The sequence below is a fragment of the Taudactylus pleione genome, unplaced genomic scaffold (assembly GCF_031769625.1).
Source record: "Taudactylus pleione unplaced genomic scaffold, aTauple2 ptg000040l, whole genome shotgun sequence".
Taxonomy (NCBI): Eukaryota; Metazoa; Chordata; class Amphibia; order Anura; family Myobatrachidae; genus Taudactylus; species Taudactylus pleione.
Genome location: NW_028284442.1, coordinates 2349074 through 2375800, shown reverse-complemented (window position 1 = coordinate 2375800; position 26727 = coordinate 2349074). Strand labels below are relative to the sequence as shown.

At 39.9% G+C, this 26727-nt stretch overlaps 1 protein-coding gene across 4 annotated transcripts in view; it reads left to right on the top strand.

The window, feature by feature from the left end:
* The window catches only part of CDK17 (cyclin dependent kinase 17), a 192146-nt gene extending 172445 nt beyond the window's left edge, over window positions 1-19701 (top strand). For 3 of the 4 annotated variants that reach the window (XM_088454359.1, XM_088454356.1, XM_088454355.1), the window contains 4 exons: window positions 3931-4021; window positions 8125-8202; window positions 8574-8664; window positions 19143-19701. In XM_088454359.1, coding sequence (XP_088310485.1) covers window positions 3931-4021; window positions 8125-8202; window positions 8574-8664; window positions 19143-19239 — 357 coding nt within the window. In that variant the 3' untranslated portion in view covers window positions 19240-19701. The remainder of the gene's footprint in view (window positions 1-3930; window positions 4022-8124; window positions 8203-8573; window positions 8665-19142) is intronic. The other variant, XM_088454357.1, reaches the window with a different exon arrangement.
* Window positions 19702-26727: the final 7026 nt, after the last annotated feature.

The window sequence follows — 26727 nt, the reverse complement described above, 5'->3', positions numbered from 1 at the left end:
CTGTCGCAGTAAAACAGGCTGGCTCGCCCACGATATCCGCTGGGATTGACAACTGCTACCTCCCTGCAAAATCTGGTCGCCAGGCAGCAAAATCTGGTCACCATGGCGACCTGGCCCCTGGGATTTATCAAGCCCTGTGTGTGTGTATGTATGTATATGTATGTGTGTATATATATATATATATATATATATATATATATATATATTCTCACACACATACTGTGCATAAATTATCCTTTATTTATATGGCGCCACAAGGGTTCCACAGTGCGTACAGAAACCGTTGAGCAGTACAAGATCTTGCAAGACGAGTACATAGTGTATAAAAATTGCTGCAGCAGTTGCAGGATGGCAATAGTCAAGGGTTAGGTTCTTGTAAGGAGTATAGAGTAGATAACAATATAAGTAAAATAAAGGAAAAGCACATGAGATTATATAAATAAATAATCTATCCAAAAATAGGCCGCACTCACATCTCCATTGAATTATCAGCGACTGGGGTGTCACCCACATACACCCAAGTGGATGCCATATATAGAGAGTTCAAAAAATGGGGCACTCGCCAGGTTCTTCTGCCAGTTAAAAGTTGATATTTATTCTTTACTTGTTGCATGTTACAAACAAAGGCTGTACTTTCCTCAAACGTTTTCGGACTCCATAAGTGCTTCATCAGGAAGCACAACGAACAGTTGTAGGTGTTTGGTGTGATGTGCATGCTGTCTATTACTGTTGTGGGAGACACCCCAGTCGTTGATAATACAGAAATATAGAGATATGTATAATATAGAGGTATGTATGTATATATAAATGTGTGTGTCTCTATATATATATATATATATATATATATATATATATATATATATATATATATATATATATATATAGAATATATATATATTTTTTTTAGATATACAGTGTATCCGGAAAAATATTCACAACACTTCACTTTTTCCACTTTTTATGTTACAGCCTTATTCCAAAATGGAATACATTCATTTTTGTCATCAAAATTCTACACACATAATACCCCATAATGACAACGTGTAGAAAGGTTTTGTTGAGATTTTGGTAAATTTAATTAATAAAAAAGAAAACTAAAAAATCACATAAAAAAAAAAAAATGTGGACAAAGTGAACTGCTGTGAAAAACCAGAGGATGCTTATGCAGAAGACATATTAATTTTTTTTTTTTAACTTAAAAAATATATCTATCTCTAGATTTAGAGGGTTGGGTACAGGATGCTGGCTCTTGGGATCCTGGCGGTCAGAATTCCGACGCTGGCATCCCAACAGTTTTCGAATAAATAAGCATAGAATTTGATGGCAGATGAGAAGCACTTGACCCATCTAGTTTGCCCTTTGTTACCTTTTTGTATCCTAACCCTCCATCCCTGCACCCTAAACCTAACCATTCCCATGAACTCACTACTTACTGTCGGAATGCCAACGTTTCACGATAGATATATAGCTGGTTAGGTACTGTATGCCGACTGCGAAAATGCCAGTGAGTCCCCTCCTGTACCCTAACCTGCCCATTCCACGCGGCCCCTGCTTCTAGCTAACGGGGTGCTGGGATTCCTGCTGCAGTTCTGCCCAGCGTGTCCATTGGACGCTCCAGACAGGCAATCTGAGCAGCCAGTCGGATCGTCCATGTGATACTCCGGTCAGTGCTGCACTAACATATGCTGGCGGCCCCGCCCCCCTATGTGACCTAATGATGGCATGCGCGAGACGTCATTATGTATGCTCTCAGGGGGGAGGTCCAGCACAGGGCACAGTTAATCCCAGTTACGGAACTGCCTAGTACATTATATGCAAACTAAGTCACGAAATTAAGGAAAAAGTAGCAGAAAAAAATTACACAATCTAGGTGAAACAGGCAAATGACAAGTTCAATATATGTGTTTATATATGTGTGTATATATGTATATATATATAATACGTGTGTGTGTGTATATATATATATATATATATGTGTGTGTATATGTATGTATATATATATACATACATACATACATACATACATACATGTGCACACACATACATACATGTGCACACACATACCTGTATATCTAAAAACACTGGTGAACACATTTCTTTGAGAAATAAAGTGCAGTTGACCCATTATACCAGCAACGTGTGCTGGGCTGCAGTAGGAAACTACCAATGAGGTGGTGTGTATACTTTAATATCAAACAGGAGGTAAATTGTAAGGTAATTTATCACCATATGCTTATTAATTATACTGTCTCCAGAGGATGTGGATATTATGCAATGTTGGAATGAATATTAGGAGACTTAATATAAATTAGCTAATTAGCTGACACACTTTCTGCCATTTAAGCAATGATATTGAACTGCCATATTTCAGCAATTGGACACTAATTGATGGATGCAATTATCTAAAATATATTTACCAGTCTATACATTACATTACAGTGTATACATTACATATTCATACTATATCCCTTTCTGGGGCACTTTCAGTACGATATAATAACATATAATACAATATATGAATTTTGTCAACGTTAAGACTGTGTTCTCCGGTATCAATATATAGTTGTTGCTCACACCTATGTATAAATTGAGCTCTTGATACATAGGTAGTTGGTGTTTATTGCTATCCCTGCTGGTCATTGACCAATTCATTTTGTTAATTAGAGATAGATGCAACATATTTTCGCCGATAGATTTGCATCTGAGCACACATTGTGATTTGACACATTCATTCTTTTTTTAACATTCGCTTGTTTGTGATTGGAGTGTATCACTCGCTTTTTTTTATAATGTTTTTTTCATTAAAAGTTAAATTTTATATCTCATGTTTATTCATTATACCAATTAATCATAACAATTTCAATTAATTAGCTATAGACTGCCCCCCCAAAAAACAGTTTTTGTCTTTTTTTGCCTCTATGCAATAAGTACTTATAAACAGGCAAATGACAGGTCCAATATGCGTATATACACACATTCATACATAGAGTGTTCTCCCCAGGCTGTTTATTGCGGGTGCACCACCCGGCACTTTGGGAGCCTGCAAGTGGGGACAGTATCTGGGAAATGTATAAAAAGGACCAGATCCTACAGACTTTGCAGCTTTTTCATAATCTAATGACTGGGCCTCTTATAAGATAAGAGGAGAATTAATATATAAAATGTTATTTCAAGTTTAAATCATTATAAGGTCAGGGTTTAAAATATTTTATTATAACAAAGGCCCCCACCCGGCTACCTCATTGATGCCACCCGGCTGGAAAAATTTTGGGGGGGAGAACACCTCATACATATATATCTAAAAACACAGGTGAACACATTTCTTTGAGACGTAAGATGCAGTTGACACGATATGTTGCAGATCATATTTACCACACGCTGGTGTGCCGAGGGGGGGGAGCGGATACTTATTGCCCAGGCCTGCTGCAGGGGCCCGGGTCCGATGCCCCCCCCCCTCCTACTTTCATGTCAGCAGGACGTGCTGTGTGCTGGGCTGTAGTAGGGAGACTACTCGCTGCTGCTGCTACGCAGCAGCAGCCTCACCCTGTGGGGGGAAGCAATCACACTGGCCGCACCTCCCTACGGATTTGCTCCAGGCTGGGGTGCTAGCAGCACCCCCCCTCCCCAGCGGTGCTGCAACTAGAATTTTTCACCCTTTTATTCTGAGGTGGCGTGACCTCGCCTCCCCAAATTAGGCCACACCCCCTTCACCCGACCCGTTATGGCTCTTATCGGCCCTGACCACACGCATTTCCTTGCTTTAACAAAGCTGCCAGGGAAAACATTTTTTAAAACATTCTTTTGTGCTTTCTACCTCTATATAATTTTGTCTTCGCTGAATACTTTTTTTATTGTGTATCCCAAAGCAATTATAATGGTTTTCCACAGGTTCCGCAGTAACACATTATAACATTATTCCTTGTTTTCCAGTACGAGTCTAAAAAGAGAATTTCAGCAGAAGATGCTATGAAGCACGCTTATTTCAGAAGTCTCGGAACAAAAATCAATAGCTTGCCAGAAAGTAAGATTATATTTCACATGTAGATCATGCAGTACAAAATGGTTGTCATAAGCATTTTAGGCCCGCATTCAATTAGTTTTGCGTACGCGATAAAGTTTCGCATGCCGGACTTTTCGCCTACATCGCGTATTTTAGCCGCGGAAACTTATCGTGCACGTACCCGCGATTCGCCCTATTCAATTCCAAAAGACGTGAAAACAGAGATACGCGAAGTCGGAACAGGCGATAAAGTGATGTCAAAATCAGGGAAATCAGCCTGAACCCCCAAAAAAGATGCAGAAACATTGTGGATCAATGTAGTAGTGCCCTATTAGCCGTAATACAACTGTGTGGGGTACTTAAGTTCGCACAATTGCTACTAATTAGCGTATTTGCAAAGTGGTGAAGAATAGCATTAAGATGTATTTTTTGGAGAAAATAAGTAGCCAAGTCAAATTTGGGGTACCTGAAAATGGGTGCTAGCATATTTTAATGTCTCTAAAGAGCAGTTTTAATAATTGCAAATTTCCACCATCAGAAAAGCACCTGCAATCCCAAAAACATTTGACACCTTCTTAGAGCACACCAGAACCTTATTTCGCTAGTTTGACCACTTGTCCCCCCCATTTTGTGCTTTTTCGTCCCCAAATTCAAAGTACTTTTTTGGGGTGTTCCTCACTTTTTTTTTTTTACTGTTATCCTTAGGTGGGCTGTCTCAAGGGTGCTGAGTTGTTTCCCCACCTTTGCACCCCAAAATAAAAAATGTCCACTTTTCTTCTCCTGCTATTCAGAGGCGAATCTTTTGGCCTATTACATTGCATTGACTTTCCACGTATGCAATAAGCGGATGGAATTGAATATGGAGATAAGTTTCTGCCTGGCGAAAAGTCTCAATCGGCAATTCTTTTTCGCGAATCTCTGCTTTTCGCTTCTAATTGAATACGGCCCTTAGTAAAAGTGGAGTTTTCTGGAAAGTGGGCATGGCCAATGGATATGACAAAACCACAATAGTGTTAGAGCTATAATATTTGCCAGATTTTACACAATTTTCCTATCGCTCTAATAAAGATCCCCTTGTGCCCCTTTATGTGCCTCAGGATCCCCTCATACCCCTTCATATGCCTCAGAATCCCCACATACCCCTTCATATGCCTCAGAGCCCTCTCATGCAGCTAGTGAGTGTGTGAACAACGGGAAATGAGACTGCCCAAGTTGCCATTGTTTAGAATTGGTTATATATATAATATAATATATATATATAATATATATATATATATATATATATATATATATATAATATGTATATGCCTCAGAATCCCCTCATGCCCCTTTACATGCCTTAGAAACCTCCATATGCCTCAGAGCCCTCTCATGCAGCTGGTGAGTGTGTGAACAATTGGAAGTGAGACTCCCCAAATTTACATTGTTTGTTTTGTATTGGTTAAATCAAAGCTGTCAATTAAAACTTCACAAGACACCATAACCTTATAGAGCGGGACCTATTTCCAAGAGGGTCTGCAGCTAATCTGGCCAATTGATTTGACAAAAAATCCCAATAGTTTGGCCACCAGGGATTCCCAGATGCCACCTGTCTGGCAATCCGCAACCCTTTCTGGAGGCAGTCTAACCCCAGACTGTCCTGAGGACAGTCAGGGTTCAGTGATCCCGTATCCTATCGCTGCCTTGGCAGCAGCTCCTCCTGCCACTGATCCTTTACTCTGTACTGGGAAAATGGGGGACCTGGATACAAGGGTACAGCTTATGGAGACCCCAAATAAAAATAAATGATGCCAGTAACTGCCCATCACACAATTGTACCTAAAATAATAGCCTTTACCAGCCCCAGCAGCCAAACAAGAGTCTAGGACAGTCCAGTCCTCAGACGATCCTCTCCGTGCATATTTTCCATATATCCCTGCTGGACCACAAGTGTATTTGTTACTGATTTGACACATTTTTAAAGATCCACAGGTGGTATTTATTATTTCACTTGTGAATTTGGAAGTAGACCTGGAAAACATGAATTGTTAGTGTGCCCTGACAACTGGATTTGAGAAGCACTAGAGTAGGGGGAGGGGCACACCCTAAGCACAATGTGAGGTGCTACCTGCTGAGACTTGTAGTGCTGCAAGCATTAAGAGACAAATGCAAGTGCACACACTAACCATGCTGAACCTAATAATATAACTGCTAAATAGCATCAAAGAGGTTCTTTGCATAATATTGGAGTGTTAGGGACCTGCCTGAAAGAGGTCACCTGGACGCGGTGGGCAGGCCCATAATTATGGCCATTATTATGCAAAGAACCTCTTTGATGCTATTTAGCAGTTATATTAGGTTCAGCATGGTTAGTGTGCACTTGCATTTGTCTCTCTATGCTTGCAACACTACAAGTCTCAGCAGGTAGCGCCTCACAGTAAATACATAGGGGGAGGGGCCCTAGATTGCACACCCTAAGCACCTTAGGGTGTGCAATCTATGGCCCCTCCCCCTGTGTATTTACTGTGTGTATGTATGTACACTGGAAGGACAAGACTCCTTCCACCTTGATTTGCACCCCTCTCACCTGTTCCTGGGTGTTTTTAATTAGCAAGGAGTCCTTGCACTCAAAGACTGCACATCTTATGAGGCACACTGAGGGTAAGACCTAATATAAAAAATATATATATATATATATATATATATATATACTGTGTCAGTCTGTTTTGGGACTGTTATTGGGGTGCGGGGCTCTCTGGGCTGGTGGGACTGGACTGCTTCATGGCATCATTATGTACACTTTTTCACTTCTTTGTTTGTTTTTTATATATGTAGCACTTTATACACTTTTTATTATAACTTCCTACTTATGTAGGACTTAACACATAAGGTGCATACACACGTAACGATTTTGGACCAATGATTATCTGTCAGATTTTCCCTTGAAAAGTGAACGATTTTTTGAAGTGTAATGAATGATTTTTTTTTAACAATTTTTTCAACAAGGAACAAAAAATGTTGCTTCCCTTAATGAAAATCGTTCAGTTGGTCAGTCAAAATAAGCTACAAACGGGAACGCGCATGAACGATAATCGTTCATCGTTATAACTCAGAAACTGAACGATTTTTTTCAACAATTGAGCGATAACGACGTCATTATCGTTGAAATCCTTCAAAAAATCGTTACGCCTGTATGCACCTATATGCTTTCTTTATTATTCTTTAACCCTCACTGAAAATCTTACACTAGTGTGATGCCATGGGGTGGTTCTGCTGGGTTGGCCTGCGGGGTCCATTGCCCTATATTTATTCCATAGGAGTGTTAGGGACCTGCCTGATAGAGGTCACCTGGACGCGGTGGGCAGGTCCATAATTATGGCCATTATTATGCAAAGAACCTCTTTGATGCTATTTAGCAGTTATATTATTAGGTTCAGCATGGTTAGAGTGCGCACTTGCATTTGTCTTTTATGCTTGAAGCACTAGAGTAGGACATTGGCTTTACTAGTGACCATAAGCAGCAACAGGCACACTCTAGTCTTAATTTACGCAGGGTTTGCACTTGCCCCACTTTTTGGAGATGGACTGTTGCCTGAGTAGCTAGCGTCTCACCAAATTTGGCATGCTTAACCTGTCTTGGTAAAAGTAAACTCTTTTCTTTATTGTAAATTTAATAGTTTTACCTAATGCTCTATACAAACGTTTTTGGTTAAAAGTGGCAGGTAGTCTTCATATTGATGGATTTTTCATGAAATCTTTATTTGGACATTCTCTTTTAGGGAACAAAACTGGTAAGAACTTATTCACACACACACAGGATGGAATTCAATTAGCTGCGATAATTTTTCGGGTGGATAAAACGGGGCTTACGACATTTTTTATTTTTTTTTTAACTTGTGGGCAATTCAAGACTGTTTAATTGAATAGCCCCTAGGAAGTCAATTAGCCATGGTACATTACTGTGGTAATTGAATTCCCACCACAATGTGTTAATATTACATCTGTAAAAGCATTGCTCACAGACCTTTAATCATATGCGTAGTAGCTAATGGCGTTGTTTAGATACATTTTTAGTTGTGACATTAATACATTTGCCCATATATGCGCTTGAAGTAATATTTTTTGCTATTTTATAATTTTTGTAGATACATCAATATTCAGTCTTAAGGATATTCAGCTGCAGAAAGATCCTGGTTTTAGGAATTCTTCCTATCCAGAAGCAGGTATGTTACAACATTACTAGCATGTAGGAATATTTTTACACCGTTTGTATATTAGACTGGATTGAATAGGCCCCACTGAATTTTAAAGGCATTCTGCACTGAGCGTGAAGAGTGCACACATTATACCAGAGATTTCCAAACACTGACATCACAGTCCAGGTTTTAATGATATCCATGCTTAATCACATGGGACTTAATTAGAACCTCAGTCAATTTAAGTTAACCATCTGGACTTAAGCATAGAACCTGGAGTGTAGTGTTATACTCTTTACTTATTAAAGCATACATTAATGTAAGACAGGGATTCTGAACTCCATTCGCTAAGTACCACCAACAGGTCATGTTTTGTGTTTTTCTTTTATCATGTACAGGTGAGTTAATCTATTCTGCTGGATCAGTAATTATCCCACCTGCTGCCACAGACCGAAATCCTCAAAGCATGACCTGTTGCGAAAACATGAGGTTGGAGATTAAGCACCACTGATCTAGAGCATGGCTTTGTGTGATATGGACCTTTCTCAGTATCTAGAGTTCAAAAGTTGTTTATTAATCTGGCACTGATTAAGTACCAATGATGCGGATGAGACTACCTTCCCAGGCCTTTACATAAAAGCCCACCACAGCATGATGATCTCCCGCCCAGCTGTCCATAAATCAGAAGTATTAAAATTGTATTTCTATTTTAATCACAAAATGATTTTTTGACTTAAACATATTTAGGGCGACATGGGTGTACACGCCAACGGGATGGGTACGGGATGCTGGCGCTTGGGATTCCGGCGGTCAACATCCAGATCAGGGCTAGGATACCAACACTTGTCTGTAGGTATCCTAACTCTCTCCCTACCCTAATCCTCCCTCCTCGGTGCCTGAACTTAACCTCCCCCCCTAGTGCCTGAACCTAACCTCCCCCTCTCCACACCCTAAACCTAACCCTCCCTCCTTAGTCCCTAACCCTCCCCCTAGTGTTATCCTTAATGCTATCCCTCCCCTTACCCCTCTACTTGCGATCGGGATGCCGGCGCTGATCACATCTCCTCTGCTTCTCACAATAGGCCCTAAATCCAGCCATGTACTTGATAGCCCTAGTCACGATGTGACCTCACTGCTGGCCTATTTGCCCGTATGGTTATTGGATGCAGAAATCTTCTGTAGTATGGCTCTTAACTACAAACCATTCTATTCAGTACAAGAAAACTATGAATCCTGCAACATTCAACCTACCACAGTGAAATTAAAACCCTAATGCATTTTTCTTTATCCAGAAGCATTTGCTAATTTTCCGTGTTTTAGCATTAAAATCCCTATTAAACACTACAGATGTGTCCTCATACGCCTAGCCTCAATATGCCATGCAGCGCAAATGAGCTGCGCCAAGCGGTGTAGTTTTTTTTCCGCTCAAATGTGTCTTAGTCTCAATGCGATGCAACAGACTGCACTGCTTAATTTGATATGCGACACTTGCATATCTGATTCACATATCAAATCAGTGTAGTCTCGTCAAGCAGTTTTGTTGCATCTCTTTGCGACCTAAGATGCACATTCTAGCAAAAAAGATGCTCTGTGCACACCAAGTCGCACAGGAACTGGCGCGTCAAGAAGGCTATTTGCTATGACTGCGGCAATAGTGTATGAGGACACAGAGTTTTTAAACTGTAATGTGAAACCTTATGTTGCATGTGTATACATATAGGCAATTTTCTCTATTTGAAGAGATTCTGAATCTATCTTGTATCCTCTTCTTCAATCTACACCAGCCTTAGATCAAGGATTTCTAAAAAAAAAAAAATAAGAGGTAGAGCACTCCTAGGGGGGAATTCAATTACCCGTGGTAAATTACTGCGGGTAATAACGGGAGGCAGCCTCTGGCTTTAACGTCTGGAGCTGTTCAATTAGCCTCCCTCATTTGCCCGGTAGCCTTGTTACCGCACATTCAACATGGTCATTAACGCACAATATCAATGGTAAGACCAGAAAATAAATCCCAGACAAGTGGGGCTAATATCGAATACGGGCTGGTGGTCAATTAGTTAGTGGGGCTAACTGATTCCTGCCCTTATTGTATATGTGTGTGTGTGTATATGTATGTATGTGTGTGTGTGTGTGTGTGTGTGTGTATATATATATATATATATATATATATATATACACATATGTGTGTGTGTATATGTGTGTGTGTGTATATATATATATATATATATATATATATACACACACACACACACACACGTGCATAAATATTGGGACATTGACCGAATTTTCATATTTTGGCCTCTATTCACCACCACCACAATGGCTTTGAAGTGAAACAAACAAGATGTGCTTTAACTACAGACTTTCAGATTTAATTTGAGGGTAATTGCATCCAAATCAGGTGAACGGTGTAGGAATTACAACGCTTTCTATATGTGCCTCCCACTTTTTAAGGAGCCAAAAGTAATGGGACTATCAACTCAAAAGCTATTTCATGGACAGGTGTGGGCTATTCCCTCGTTATTTCATTATCAATTAAGCAGGCAAAAGGTCTGGAGTTGATTCTAGGTGTGACATTTGCATTTGGAATTAGTTGCTGTCAACTCTCAATATGAGATCCAAAGAGCTGTCACTATCAGTGAAGCAAGCCATCATTAGGCTGAAAAATCTAAACAAACCCATCAGAGAGATAGCAAAAACATTAGGTGTGGCCAAAACAACTGTTTGGAACATTCTTAAAAAGAAAGAACGCACCGGAGCGCTCAGCAACACCAAAAGACCCAGAAGACCACGGAAAAGAACTGTGGTGGATGACAGAAAAATGATTTCCCTGGTGAAGAAAAACCCCTTCACAACAGTTGGCCAAATCAAGAACACTCTCCAGGTGGTAGGTGTATATGTGTCAGTCAACAATCAAGAGAAGACTTCACAAGAGTGAATATAAAGGGTTCACCACAAGATGTAAACCGTTGATGAGCCACAAAAACAGGAAGACTGGATTAGAGTTTGCCAAACAAGATCTAAAAAAGCCATTACAGTTCTGGAACAGATGAGACAAAGATCAACTTTTACCAGAGTGATGGGAAGAGAAGAGTATGGAGAAGCAAAGGAACTGTTCTTGATCCAAAACATACCACCTCATCAGTGAAGCATGGTGATGGTAGTGTCATGGCGTGGGCATGTATGGCTGCCAATGGAACTGGTTCCCTTGTATTTATTGATGATGTGACTGCTGACAAAAGCAGCAGAATTAAGTCTGAAGTGTTTCGGGCAATATTATATGCCTACATTCAGTCAAATGCTTCAGAACTGGACGGCGCTTCACAGTGCAGATGGACAATGACCCGAAGCATACTGCAAAAGCAACCAAAGAGTTTTTTAAGGCTAAAAAGTGGAATGTTATGCAATGGCCAAGTCAATCCCCTGACCTGAATCCGATTGAGCATGCATTTCACTTGATGAAGACAAAACTGAAGGGAAAATGCCCCAAGAACAAGCAGGAACTGAAGACATTTGCACTAGAGGCTTGGCAGAGCATCACCAGGTATGAAACCCAGCGTCTGGTGATGTCTATGCATTCCAGACTTCAGGCTGTAATTGCCTGCAAAGGATGTGCAACAAAGTATTAAAAAGTGAAAGTTAGATTTAGGATTGTTTAGTTTGTCCCATTACTTTTGGCCCCTTAAAAAGTGGGAGGCACATATAGAAACCGTTGTAATTCCTACACCGTTCACCTGATTTGGATGTAATTACCCTCAAATTAAATGTGAAAGTCTGCAATTAAAGCACATCTTGTTTGTTTCATTTCAAAGCCATTGTGGTGGTGAATAGAGGCCAAAATATGAAAATTCGGACAATGTCCCAATATTTATCGACCTGACTGTATGTTCTCAAGAAATCAAATGTAATACAGCTAATCCAAGATTGTGTCCACGCTAAATAATGTAAACAAGTCAGAACTCCTAAACGTCCGCCGTGTGGCAATGCGATACTTTAGACCTTGTCTGGGACCTGATTCTGTGCTTCAGTTACAGATCTGCCCAGCTATTTTGTTGCTCATGGCATGGCACGCAGGCCTCTGAGTCGCACCATGGACTTGTGGTGTGGCGTGGTATTCTTCAACGAAAGATACGCTACGGCATGTAATACAGCGCTTAACCGCCGGGTGGCGAGTGCTCCACTGTTGTAATGTGTACTGAATGCCATACTGTTAAACTTAAATTGGATGGATATCACATTCACAGCATTTGCATGTTCGCACAACCAATATTTGTAATGTCACATACTGTACATACAGTAAGATCTTATAACAGGATGCAAATCAGTACACATACAGTATTGTACATAACTGAACAGTAGAGAAGTTGCCCGAGTTGTTATCACGGTATAACTGATGCTGTAGATTAATGAGATGCATGCACAGTTTTCACTGAGATGGGATGAATTACAGTATGACAATTTTTTTTGTTATTAAAAACAGCAGCAGGAGGAGTGCACAAGGATGAGGCCGCTCTGTGAGGTTCTTAATATACTGTACTATAGCTGGCGTGTGGGCTAGTGGTTAGGTGATCACTTTGCAAGAATTATGGTCCCGGGTTCGATCCCAGGAAAAGAATATTTTTTTTTTTTTTGGCACTGTCTGCTCTGGACACTATAGGGAAAGTACTGTAGTACTGTTGTACTGTAATACTGTAGTGTTGTTGTTTAAAAGGCTGCTTAAAAGTAAGACATTACAAACTGACTGTGCGTTTAAAAAGTGCAAAACTTTTTGTCAATGTCTGCGCTGTGGTAGCTCAGAGGGGTTCCAATGGGATTTCTTGCGCATGCCCAGTGGAGGGGTTACAATGGGATCTGTGGTGCCATGTAGCGCTATGCCATGGCTTATGGAAGATCATCACTGCGCATGCGCAGTTGTCTGTATTACTACAGTACTGTACGGTATGCTGTTGAATTTTCACCCTTGCGCCACTCTGCGCTGTCCAAGACTTGTACACAATAGTCATTTCATGACTTCAGAAACTGCTACAGTAGTGGGCTCTGTTTGAGAAGCCTCTAAATTTCAAACTGACTGTGCAATTAAAAAATGAATTTTGCACCACTCTATGCTGTCCTAGACTTGGACACAGTAGTGATTTCTGTATTACAAACTGTGCGTTTAAAGCGCAAAATAGCGTTACACCACAAATTTGCGTCAATGTATATGCTGTTCCAGCTTAGCACACTATAGCGGCTTACAGTATCTTGAGCAGTAACTAAGAGAGTGCTCTGTCTGTGAGAGACCACTCTGTATTATAAACTGCTTGTGCGTTTAAAGCGCAAAATAGCATTAAACCGCAAACTTGCGACAATGTCGATGTTGTTTTAACCTTGTACACTATAGTGATTTCTCATGTCCAGTAAGTGGTAGTGGGGTCTGTATGAGAGAAGAGCTTTGTCAATCCATTTACTGTAAGCAGTCAGCTCTGCCCTTGTGTCCTGAAAAAGGCTACGAATAGTGACCATTGCCAAGGACACCATCCCCCATCTGTTAGGACAACTAGTGTGCCGCTATGAATGTGTCTGTACTGTATATTAAAAACTGACGGTGCGGTTGAATTTTGCACCACTCTACGCTGTCCCAGACTAGGACACAATAGTGATTTCATAACTTCAGAAACTGGTAGTGAATGGGCTCTGTACAGTATATGAGAAAGGTCTCTGTATTACAAACTGAGTGTGCGTTTAAAGCGCAAAGTAGCGTTACACCGCTAACTTGCAACAATGTAGATGCGGTGTCAGCCTTGCACACTATAGCGACGTCTCTTGCGCAGTAACTAAGAGTGGCCTCTGTCTGTGAGAGGGCTCTCTGTATTACAAACTGACTGTGAGTTTGAAGCGCAAAATAGCGTTACACCGCAAACTTGCGACAATGTCGATGCTGTTCCAACCTTGCACACTATAGTGATTTCTCATGTCCAGTAAGTAGTAGTGGGATCTGTATGAGAGAGAGCTCTCTGTATTACACGGTTGGCGCTATGGTGGCTGTCAGCCATCTCCGATGGATTAGTAATGGCATCTCTGGCGGGCGCATGCCCAGTAGGAGGGTCGCAATGGGATTTCTGGCGCATGCCCTGTGGGTCGAGAGTCATACACAGTGCATCAGGTCCCTTCCCCCAAAGCAAGCAAGAGCCTCTCATTACCATAATAAAAAATGCTTTGTTAATCCATTTACTGTAAGCAGTCAGCTCTGCCCTTGTGTCCTGAAAAGCGCTACAAATAGTGACAATTGCCAAGGACACCATCCCCCATCTGCTAGAACAACTAGTGTGCCGCTATGAATGTGTCTGTACTGTATATTAAAAACTGACGGTGCGGTTGAATTTTGCACCACTCTCTAAGCTGTCCTAGACTTGGACACAATAGTGATTTCATAACTTAAGAAACTGGTAGTGAATGGGCTCTATAAGTATGAGAGAGAGGTCTCTGTATTACAAACTGCGTTTAAAGCGCAAAATAGTTAAAAAAATTATAAGGTGCCAGCCAATCAGCTCCCAACTGTAAATTTTCAAACACAGCCAGTGAGATGACAGTTGGGAGCAGATTGGTTGGCACCTATTCACTTTCTTATCACTTTTCACCCTGTTTCCTAACACTGCTTAGTACAGTAAATAGACCCCTTGGAGCAAAAAGACGAGATCGGCTAAAAAAAGTTTAGCCGATTGCGTAATTTTGCCAGGCGGAAAATTATCGCCGTATTCAATTTGAAAGACTTTCCGCCTAGGCAGGAAGTCAATGCAATGTACAGTAAGACAGTATGCAAAAAAGTTTTGCCTACTGTATGAATAGCAGGCGGAAAAAAGTGCTGAATTGGGGTGCAACGTTACGGGAAGCCTTCAACGTGCAGCCTTCAGACAGTCCCCTAAAAGTACTATAAACTGCGTAAAAAAAAAAAAAAAACACAGTCAGAACACCCCAAAAATTCACTTTCATTTTGGTGGCGTAAGAAAAAAAATTTTGGGGACAAAGTTAAACATGTAGGGGTAAATTTACTAAGATGGGAGTTCTATTTAAGAAGTTACTGTACTTGTATGTTGCCCATAGCAACCTATCAGATTCTACTTACTCTATCTACAGTAGCATCTTCTAGAAGATAATACCTGGAATGTGGTTGCTATGGGCAACATCACTTCTTAATAGAGCTCCCATCTTAGTAAATTTACCCCCTAATATATAAAATGTACTGAGTTTAGTAAGGGTTGGATAACAATACTGAACAAAAGTAGCGAAGAATTAAAAAAGAAAAAAAAACATTTTTATTAAGGTCTAGAACAGGCAAGTAGAGAGACTGAACAGGTAACCGCTCGTCCACAAGCCTTTCGTAGCAAGACATCCCACTTTAGCTGCATTTGACCGCGACCCACTGGGCATGCTCAGTGCTGTGATCTTCCATACGCTATGGCATAGCGCTACATGGGTATGGATCTGGGCATGCGCCTGAGATACGATGACATACAGTATTGTAGGACACACTCAAGCCAGGTGCAACCTTGGTATTGCAGGTGGCTGTAGTGTAATGGTAAATAATCAAACCAATACATTACAGGCGCTTGTACAACCCTTTGTCGGGTTCGAAACTTGGAAGGTTACACTTTTTAGTTTTTATTATTATTACACAGTCAAGGTTACACTTTTTTGTCATTAAGTACTGTGGCATAGAAATGCCAGAATTTATGGATAATGTATTAGTGAAGATTTAAAACAAAATAAAATTATATAGTATATATTGTAAAGGTCTTGAACCAGTGGGACAAGAAAATGGTAGATGCAGTAGGGCTAGGCATTAGCCCCCTAGACTACTGCATCTACTGTAGTTCCTAGAGTCATGGAATCACTACAATGTCTAAGTCCGGGACAGTGCCAACAGTATTGTACTGTACTTACATTAATACAGACAACTGGGCATGCGCAGTGCTATGAGACTCAATACGCCACAGTGTAGCGCGCGACTAGCAATGCGCTATATGGCGTATGGAGCAACAAACTACAGTACTGCAGCTGGGTACATCTACAGTACATACAGTATAATGTATTGAGTTTTGTGATGGTTGCATAACAATACTGAACTACAGTACTATAGTGAACACTTAAAAAAAAAAAAAAAAAAATTCAAGGTCTCGAACAGAAGGAGAGAAGTGTAAGCAAGGCGGATCACCTAACCCCTTGCCCACAAGTCTCTCCTAGTAAGAATTGCATCTGTTCTGTACAGTACTTTATGTGACATCTACAGTACGATGAAGTAATCAGGCGGCTGTAGTGTAGAGGTAAGAAATCGAACTTCTACATTGCAGACGTCTGTACAACCCGGTTCCGGGTTCGAAACCTGGAAGGTTAAACTTTTTTTTTTATTAATATTATTACACAGTCAAGGTTACACTTTTAATTTTTTGCAATATATGTTTATTAGTTTTAAATGACAGAACAGACAACACTTCCAAAATGTAAACAAATTATACAGCATTGCTATATAGAATAAAACTATATACTGATATATTTTCGAAACCTATATTAGAAATCAAAAACATACAATCAATAATTCACCATCAGAAAAAATATATATATGCGAAACAAACACATACACACATACACCAAAATAAAAGACAGAAAAGACCAGACTGGGGAAGACACTTTGGGAATGGGGGGGATAGGAGGACCTTGAACACCAAATATTCAAGTCAAAGCTGTGGCATATTCAGTGGAAGTTTTAAACTGAATTTACTGCCACTTGGCTCCCTTGGATTCAATGTATTTCTCAACTCCAAGACGTAAATCCTCCATGTCCATATAGAGGTCTATTCGGACAAACCATTCCTTAAGTGATGGAGGAGCTACAGATTTCCAGTGAGTAGGTATTACAGACACTTTTTATTTTTTAATATTATTATTACACAGTCAGTGTGTAATACGGAGATCCCACTTTCACTGTGTGTGAATCATGACCCGCTACTGTATGATCTTTCATACTGTATGCCATGGCATAGCGCTACAAGGCTATGGCGCGGCGCCACTGGCAATGCATTGCAACCCCCCCACTGGGCATGCGCCAGAGATCCCATTTGTGTAGTAACCCCTCGGAGCTGGCTAACAGCCACCACAGCGCCAACTGTGCTGACATTGATGCAATTTTGCGGTTTAAACGCACAGTCAGTTTGTAATGCAGAGACCTCTCTCTCAAACAGAGCCAACTACCAGTTACTGAACTCATAAAATCACTAAAGTGTCCAAGTCTGGGACAGCATCGACATTGACGCGAGTTTGCGCTCTAATGCACAGTCCGTTTGTAATACAGAGACTTCCCTCCCAAACAAAGCCCACTACTGTAACTTTCTGAAGTCATGAAATGACTATTGTGCACAAGTACTGTAAGTCTGGCACAGTGCAGAATGGCACAAGTGTGAAAATTCAACAGCATACAGTACTGTACTGTAGGAATGCAGACAACTGGGCATGCCCAGTGATAATCTTCCATACGCCATGGCATAGCGCTACTTGGTTTATGGCTTGGCTCCACTGGGCATGCGGCTCACATTCCATTGTCATTGTAACCCCTCTACTGGGCATGCGCCAACTGTGCTGACATTGACGCAGTTTTACGGTTTAAACGCACAGCCAGTTTGTAATGCAGAGCCCTCTCTCTTAAATAGAGCCCACTACCAGTTGCTGGTCATAAAAAATCACTATAGTGATAGTCTGGGACAGCGCCGGCATTGACGCAAGTTTGCGTTCTAAGGTACAGTACAGTAATAAAAAATCCAACTTTCACTGTTTGACTCCCGAAGCACTGGGCATGCGCTCCACATGTACTGTATTGAATACTGAATATTTTAAGAAGATTTTAAAAATAATAAATATATATATTTTCAAGGTCTCGAACCCACGGGACAAGAAGAAGGGAGAAGTGGTGAGAGTAGGCATTAGACCGCTAGGCTACACGCTTCACCCATTACTAGAGTTCTGTAGTTTGTAAAGTAATGAAACCACTACAGTGTCTAAGTCTGGGACAGTGCCGACAGTATTTACATTGGCGCAAGTGTGATTTGAACCGCACAGTCAGTGTGTAATACAGAGCTTAATGATTTCAAACTTTATTAGACATTCTTCTACCGCTTTATTATACATTCCTGATTCCATGTGGAAAAAGCTGTAATACTGTTTAGTGTACTGAATCACCGCTTCTGTCAGCCAATCATCGAGCGGTGATACAGAACATACATTGGAAATCAGACGCATGTGCTATGTAGTTTAGGAAAAGTGACACCTGGTGGGCAAAAAGTTGTATTACACGTAATTGCTTTTTTCCAGCGTTATTCTACGCTACATTACTAAACTTTCTGTGTGGCGCGACTCATGGCGTGGTGTGTGGTGCGCCATGCGTGGCGTGAGAGATAAGCCTATGGCGTAACAAAATAGCTGGGCACTTCTGTAGATCCAACAGCACCTTCTGATGTTGCCAAGATTTGGTTTAATTTAAAAAAGGTATTGGTCTAAAGGATAATGCAGTATTAATATATGGTTTAGTGGCCTAAGATTCCAATGATAGCTTGTGACCAAGATTAGAATTTCAGTAAAATACATTGTATGGCATCTTTCATTTATTTATTTAAATCCATACTTTTGGAGAACTAGTTTTTTTTTAATTTAATTAAATTACAAAAACACTATTTTGTACAAATACCCAATTTTAGTTATTTAAAAAATGCAATCAATGGTAAAGTTATTAGAAGGAAATTAACGATTTCTTAAACATTGACACATGATTCCCAAGCGCGAGACAGCCTCTAAGCCCTAATCATGTTTTATCTCTTCAAAATACTGGTAAACATTTAACATCCTAGTCACTTTGATATTTGCTTTAATAATGCCTTTTCATAACATGACACATTTTCTGGTTTTCTATATAGATTCAATTTGTCTTTTTGTTTTATTTTCAGGGCACGGCAAGAACAGAAGACAAAGCATGCTCTTTTAAGATGTTTTTCCTATCACAGTTTTCATACAAATATCAGAAGCTTCAGTGGCAACTTTTAATTCTGGTGGACTATGGGGATTTGTCATCACTGACGTACCTACAGTGGAGATGTTTTATTTCAGGCCTGCAGATTTTCTTTTTTTTTTTTTTAAATATTTGTTGTCACAGTGTGACAAAGTTTGTACAGTCCGTTTTGAGGTCTCCTCTGCTGTTAAAGCCAGTAGGTTACAGCTGTCAATGTGACTAGAGCTGCAATTCTTGTGCAGGACTGAGAGACACAATGCGTTATTTATTGCCGAATCATTGCTGCTAAATGACTACTGTCTGAATATTTACCATAACAGTTGAATGCCTGAAGAAGTTGCAGTGGCTTGATAATCTGTGAATGCATCAATTTTTTTTTTGTTTTGTTTTTTTAATGCCCAACATTTGTTTTATTTAGTTTTTTCTTTTTGTTTTGTTTTATTTTTACTGTTTTTTTGTTTTTTTAAATTTATTTTTATTAAATTCTATTATTTCCATTAAGGCTATTTTTGATTTGCTTGCCCTTGGTTAGTGGACCATGTTTGATGTTTTAATTGAACTAAATAATTCTTCCAATCTTAAAATATAGAACTTTAATTATTAGCACTTTTTGATAACCACATGACAAGAATCGGGCAATAATTTTGAAGCTTTGAGGTTGGAGATAATCAGGTCACCAGTGAACCATTTAGATTTCAGTCATGAAGACGTAGAGTAGGATCACAATTTTTTTTCCAAGTAATAATAATCTTTTTCTTTAAGTACCACAGCGTGCCTCTAGCACTAACAGAAAAGTGTGTCATAGTCCTTATTTCTTACAGAACATTTCTATGCTAAAAATCAAGATGTCTAACCATCCTCTTATAACCTTCTTCAGAACCAATATAGAGTTATATTTCATGTGACAGACGATGCAATGGAATCTAAAATAAACCAGCGCTGGCAGCCATGAGCCTTTTGAAGCCCTTCAAAGGTTTTCATTTGGCGGGGTCTCCTGGCTATTAAGTAAGCTTTATAGTATTCAGCTATATCGATACTTGCCCCTTCATTAATATTCTTGAGCAACACTGGACAAACCTCTATTTCAGGGTACATAAAACACTTCCTCCATACAAGAATGTTACTTTTTTATTCTGGAGAACAAGCAGTTCCAGGGAAAATAGCGAGATATGAATAAAATCATAAGATTGTAATTGTGTAAAACATTTTGACACCCCCCCCCCCCCCCCCCACTAACTGATGTCCAGCTGTACTATATAAATCTACCTTCAACAATTGTTCTGCATTCGTTTTATCCTTAGTAAAATCACTAAAGTGATTTTATACATTTCATGGAAGCAACATCAATAAATGCATTAAAATAATTGCAAGTTATAAGGCTCCCAACGAAAAGATAAGTCTGGACCCTTGTGGTTTGCTACATTTAGAAAACTTACAACTACATTCTTGGGGGTATATTTACTAAAGTGCGGGTTTTTTTCAAGTGGAGATGTTGCCCATAGCAACTAATCAGATGCTAGCTATTATTTTCTAGAAGGCGCTAGATATATGTTAAGTAGAATCTGGTTGCTATGGGCAACATCTCCACTTCTAAAAACACTTGGGTAAATATATCCCTTGAGATGTACCCAGTGCAATACAATATTTTTAAACTAGTTAGACGGTTGAGGTTTGCGATACAGTTCAATTAACCTAATGTTTTATTTTTTTTTTAACAATTGTGTTTGTCAAAAACCACATCTATTCTGTGGAAACAAAGGCTTATGGGTGCCTTGTTTTATTGCGAGATTAGTGTCATGTTATACAGACTACATAGCATGGAGGTAACAGCCACTTCTTTCACATTTATTTTTTTTAATCTTTTACCTCAGTGCATTTAATGCAAAATCAAAATGGACTAAAGTAACAAAATTAAACACCAATATTTGAGTTTTTAAAAAAGATTAAGAACTAGCTAGTTATATTTCAAAGAGCTTAAACCTACCCAAAGTGTCAGTGTCCCATTGAGGCAAATAACTGCACTGGTGATTTCAGAATTGTTAAAACCCCACACTCACTCTCTCTCACACTCTCTCATGCACACTCACTCTCTCACAAACACACACACACACATGCTCAAGTGCTTGGCTCTCTTGATAATTTTCTTCTGTAAATTCCCTTAACTTTTATGAAAGGATAAAAAAAAACTTCCTTGAACTTAAGTTTACAGAAAGAAACCTAATAATGTCCAAAAACCTAGACCCATTAATAACGCTTAAAACAGTGCTGTAATTTGCTATTTGTGTTCCATCATGTTCCAAAGAGCATGCTTGTGATCCATGAACCACTTATACTGTAAGTAGTAGCATTCTGAAGGATTAAATTCTCCCCAAGGAGAGATGTATTGAGCCTTGAAGAGAGAAAGTACCAACCAATCAGCATCTAAAGTAGGGTACACACTATACAATGTGCAACCCAGCGATGGTGCGATGTAATGATACATCATGCGCACCGTACACACTGCACAATTCGGTGTAACAGCACCACATTGTTCATTGCATTGTTCCAACTGCTGTGCAGAACAGCCAGCAGATGAGACATTGCAATGAACGACTGTCAATGCCGATGGATCACACGTACATATACGATGTGTACAATCAATGTCTTTTCAGATTCACATCAGAACGATAAACCGTACTATACATCGTATAGTGCGTACCCAGCTTAAATGTCAATTTTCAAACATGCCTGTAAAATGACAGAAGCTGATTGATTGGTACCGTATCTCTCTCCAAATGAGATATATTAAATGGCTGTATTTTCCCCTGCAGCACAGGTGCAATTGAACGTGCTACCTAGAGACAATGGAATATCATTCCCCCTGTATATGTAATGTCTACAGGAGTGCTAGCTGTGGTTTACCAGCCAGGAAATGTGCCATTAGTACAGGCATGCACAACCTTCAGCAGTCACACTGTTGTGGAATTATTGATCTAGAAGCACAAACATTTAATAATTAAGGTTTCTCAAAGTAATTGGTTTTGTTTCTCAGCAAATGTATTGAACTAGCAGTGAAAGGGATATTAAAGTACTTTTTCAGCTGGCAATAGTATTTCTGAAGTATTGTGCTCATCTGTATGAATTTAACAAGAAATTACATATTTTTCATTCCTTTTTTTTCTATTCCAAATGGGCATAAATCTCCCTGGTGTATCCTGAATGAATTGTAATGGCTTTTGTTTAATCCATCATTCACGGTAAACCAATCAGGGTCATGCCGTTTCTGTTGAGGTAAAAAAGAAACTTGTGGGATATTACAGTATTATGTGACCTTTTTTTTTCCCATCTTTTTATTCTTTATTTTATTTGTGAATAGTGATTGTGGAACACGTGGGTTGTTTCATTTATCTAACCAATATATATAGATGGAGGTTTTTTTAATTATAATTTTGTTAAAAAAGGCAAGTTTGTTAAATAGCAGTGAATATTGGACCACTACTACTTTCATAATTTGTAAATGGGTTTAATTTAAGAAGAATCCGTAGAGCTAACAAACTGCTGTTTATTTGAAACTGACAAGCCTGTATTAATATTGTACTTTTTGAAGTATAAATATTACGTGAAATACAAAAGTCTGTTTTGCATCTCATGGCAAAAGATATTCCTTTGTTGTAAGGCACTTTCCTTTCATCAAAACTTATTGTAAAACACGGGAACATGTGTTTAACATTTGTTTTATTCTCCCCAACCCCGGTGCTGATTTCTACAGTGTTTTATAAAACTGTCCAGGTTAAAAAAATAAATAAACTGGTTCTTTAAAATTTTACATTTACTCTATATGGTTTCACATTTGGGATTTTCAATATTCCTGGATCAATAAAAGGTATTAGCTATGTTTCCTGGTAGGGTGACACTTTTATTAAAGTGAAAACAACACTGCTAAACTGGCTACACTGAGATATTCTACTCCTGACTCTGTAACTGCATAATAATGTATGTGAAATACATAGGTACAGTATGGGGTAACTAATGTGGAATGCACAAGCTTAGTAGTAGTTCCAGCATTTGGTGCACCATGCCTAAAATATCATACAAAACTACATTCGAAAATGACACTTGACCTTCTCCATACTTCCTATTGCCATTGTCCACCTTATAAAGTTGTTTACCAATGGTTGGCCTAGTGATTCATAAGAAGGCATTTGGTGATGGACAAAAATCATTCATCTCTGTGGCAACCACTCTTTCCCGTTCATATCTCCACTTTAATCCACTCCTTCCAAAATGCTTCAGGGCTGCAAGGGTTGGTAGAGTTTCTCATTGATCTCTATGAAAACAACATGTTTAATGCAGTTTGACACTGCCAGCAGATATGTCGGCAAACTGGGGGCGGTATTCAATTAGCGGCGATAATAGGCCGACCACACCTGCGATAATTTATCGCACTTTTATAGTGAGAAACAGGAGAAGTTTTCTCTATCTCAGACCTGGAGAAATAAAAATGCAAAATCCCTTTTTTTGCCTGAAAATGATAAATTATCACAAATATTTTTAAGTTGCGAACTTAGTCAAAAAACTACCGCGCAAATTTTTGCCAAAAAAAAAAAAGTTGAAAATAGGTTTAAAGTCTAGGGTCTGGTTTTTCGGGAAGTGCGATGTTTAAAGCACTTGTCGCCTCCATACGACTCCCCGAAAAATCAGACCCTATACTTTTAAACCCATTTTCAACGTTTTTTGTTTTTCTACAAAAAATTTTGCGGTTGTTTTTCAACAAAGAACGCAACTTACAAAAACATTTTGTGGTAATTTGTCCAAAGGGTTCTGAAAGAAATCCCCACATTTTTAGGCAAAAATAGGGATTTTGCATGTTTTTTTTTTTTCTCCAGGTCTGAGATGGAGAAAGCTTTTCTCCTATTACTCACTATAAAAGTGCGATAAATTATCGTGGGTGCGATAAAATCGTCCAATCTTATCACCGGCGATATTCTCACCGCTAATGGAATATGGCTCTAAGTTCGATACATGTCCTAAACTGAACTTGTGGTGCTGTTGGAAACTACTCCAACTTTAAAGGAGATGTCCAGACCTGCAAACATATAATATCCTTACCTCTGACTAGCAAAATGACCCCAACTGTTAAGAGTAGCAGGCTTGCATTGTTCTATTTTCCAGACATGCCTGGAGAGTTTCCATAGGGCATCAGGTGTCTGGTCTGGTAATGTGATCCTGTCACCTTTTGTAAGTATCCAAACAACTATGACTGGAGAATAAAAATGTTAAGGGTCCGCTTCTCTGGTAACAGCATCCTCAACAAAGCCTTAGAAACTAGAGCGATGGTAACAAGGCAGACCTGCCATGAAAAATATATTTCATTGTATTACATATATATTTCCAGTTATGGAGATGATGGATTTGAACAGTTTCATTTGCGTCTAAATTTCATCCATTGCTCCAACTTTTAAGAATGAAACCCCTTTTTCTTCTTGAAATTAGGAGTTGTATTAATGTTGACCTTATGCTCTTACCTTTATATGGAAGGAAATATTTCTCTATTCTGCACCCTTATATAATAACAGAACTATGTAAGTGTGAGTGCAGTACATTGTATTCAGCGGGAAGCAATCGGGAAGCCGACTCCCTATATACCGGCAGCCGGCTTCCCGACTGTCTTATCCCGGCAAGGGTGAAATGACGGGCGTCTAGATGTAGACGCCTGCATTTCCCCGACGCCGGGAGACCGGCGCCCGGCATCACGATCGTAGTGATGCCGGGCGCCGCGAGCGGACAGCCGCCGGGGGGAGGGTTAGGTTTAGGGCTCCCGGGGGGGACAGGGTTAGGCACCCCCGCGGGAGGGTTAGGGTTAGGCTAGGGGGAGGGAGGGTTAGGCATTTGGGGGGGAAGTTAGGGTTAGGCACCCCTAAGGAGGGTTAGGTTAGTGGATACTTACCTATCCACGATCGGGATTTCCAGCGCTGTCGGGCTTCCGCTGCGTCGCACTCTGCTCCTGTCGGGCTGCCGCTGACGGGAATCGAACCGCCGGCCATGCGGCCGGCGGTATTTCATACCCATTCCTATTCAGCTGCTACATAATCTTTTACTCAGTACCATGAACATTGTGGATAATTGCTATACAAGTTAATTATACTGAGTTAACATAGCAACAATGCAGTATGGTTTACCAGTCCATCGTACCTAGGTTATAGAGCTGCTGCACCAATCAAAGGTCTGGAACTGGAAGTAGCCTCCACATTCTAGGGCAGAAATCAGCATTTCCTGGGATGAGGCACATACCCACTTTGCTGAGAAAGTAAATCTAACAAACAACTTAAAGTTTAACTGGAAATCAGTGTTTATTATGTACTGTGAATTGTGTTACAAGATGCCCTCACTGGTCCACAGTTATGTTGTCTATGTCACAACTGCTCTTAGCAGCTAGAATAATTGCTCTCATCTTTCATGGCGGAAACCATATAATTGCATAATTAAACATTAATAGAATTGTGCCACTGTCACTACCATGCATATTCTCTGCACAGTAGTACAATATACATCAGGTACCTGTATCTTCCTATAAATGCCATTCTGTTACTTTTTTAATCTACCTTCTGCTCCAATCATTTGCTCCTAGAGAGGAAAGGCTTATAAGGCAGGTCCGATGCTGCGTTGATAACTCACTTTGCCAATACTATGTGGCTTTTCTGCTTGTGTTTCATGGAGGTTTTCACCTTTATTGGTCTATTTAAGTTAAATATCTGGGTCTGGGCAGACCCTGATAATTAACATTCCTACACGCAGCGAGCGCCGGAGCAATTCATCATTGCCTCGAAAATCATCTGTCTCCCGGAATGTTTTCACTGCCTCTCTTCACTAGAGTTCACGCAGGCAAACAAAGCCCGGTGAAAGGAGACGGACAGGGGCGGTGGGATCCGAAAGAATCCCTCTTCACAACTCTGGACACCTTCCCATGTGGAAGGAGCAGGTGTGCGTGAGCAAACGCCATCTAAAGATGGCGAATGCTCCTACAGTCAGGCTCTGAAAATATTGTATTTTTGGAGCTTGATGAATTTAGGTCCCCTTACTAGTGTATGGGGACAGCAGGCCACATCGTTAGAGAAAGGTACGCAGGATATATCTGCAATCTCTCCTGCGTTACCTTTGATGATTGGCCCCAAAACTTAATTTCTACAAAAGTAGGTTAAAATGTTAATTTTCACCTGCTTTTGTAGAAATTAAGTGATAATGAATAGACCCCCTTAATAATCTGATGTGTACATCAGAAACTTGTGCCTAATTGAATCTGCCCAAATATGCCATTACTTTAATACCACTAAGAGGCCTATGTAACGGATTTTCTGCAGAATTTCTTTATTGTAGCTATGTACTAATGGCACAATGAGGAGATTTCACAGAAATCTTAGACAGAGTGCTAACTAGCACTACAGATTGGAGTCCCCATTATTCTCTATGGGGACTACGAACTCAGCCCTATGTACCAAACGCCAAAAAGCGAAGTTTTTCAGAGTCTGGTCCTGGTAGTTTACATC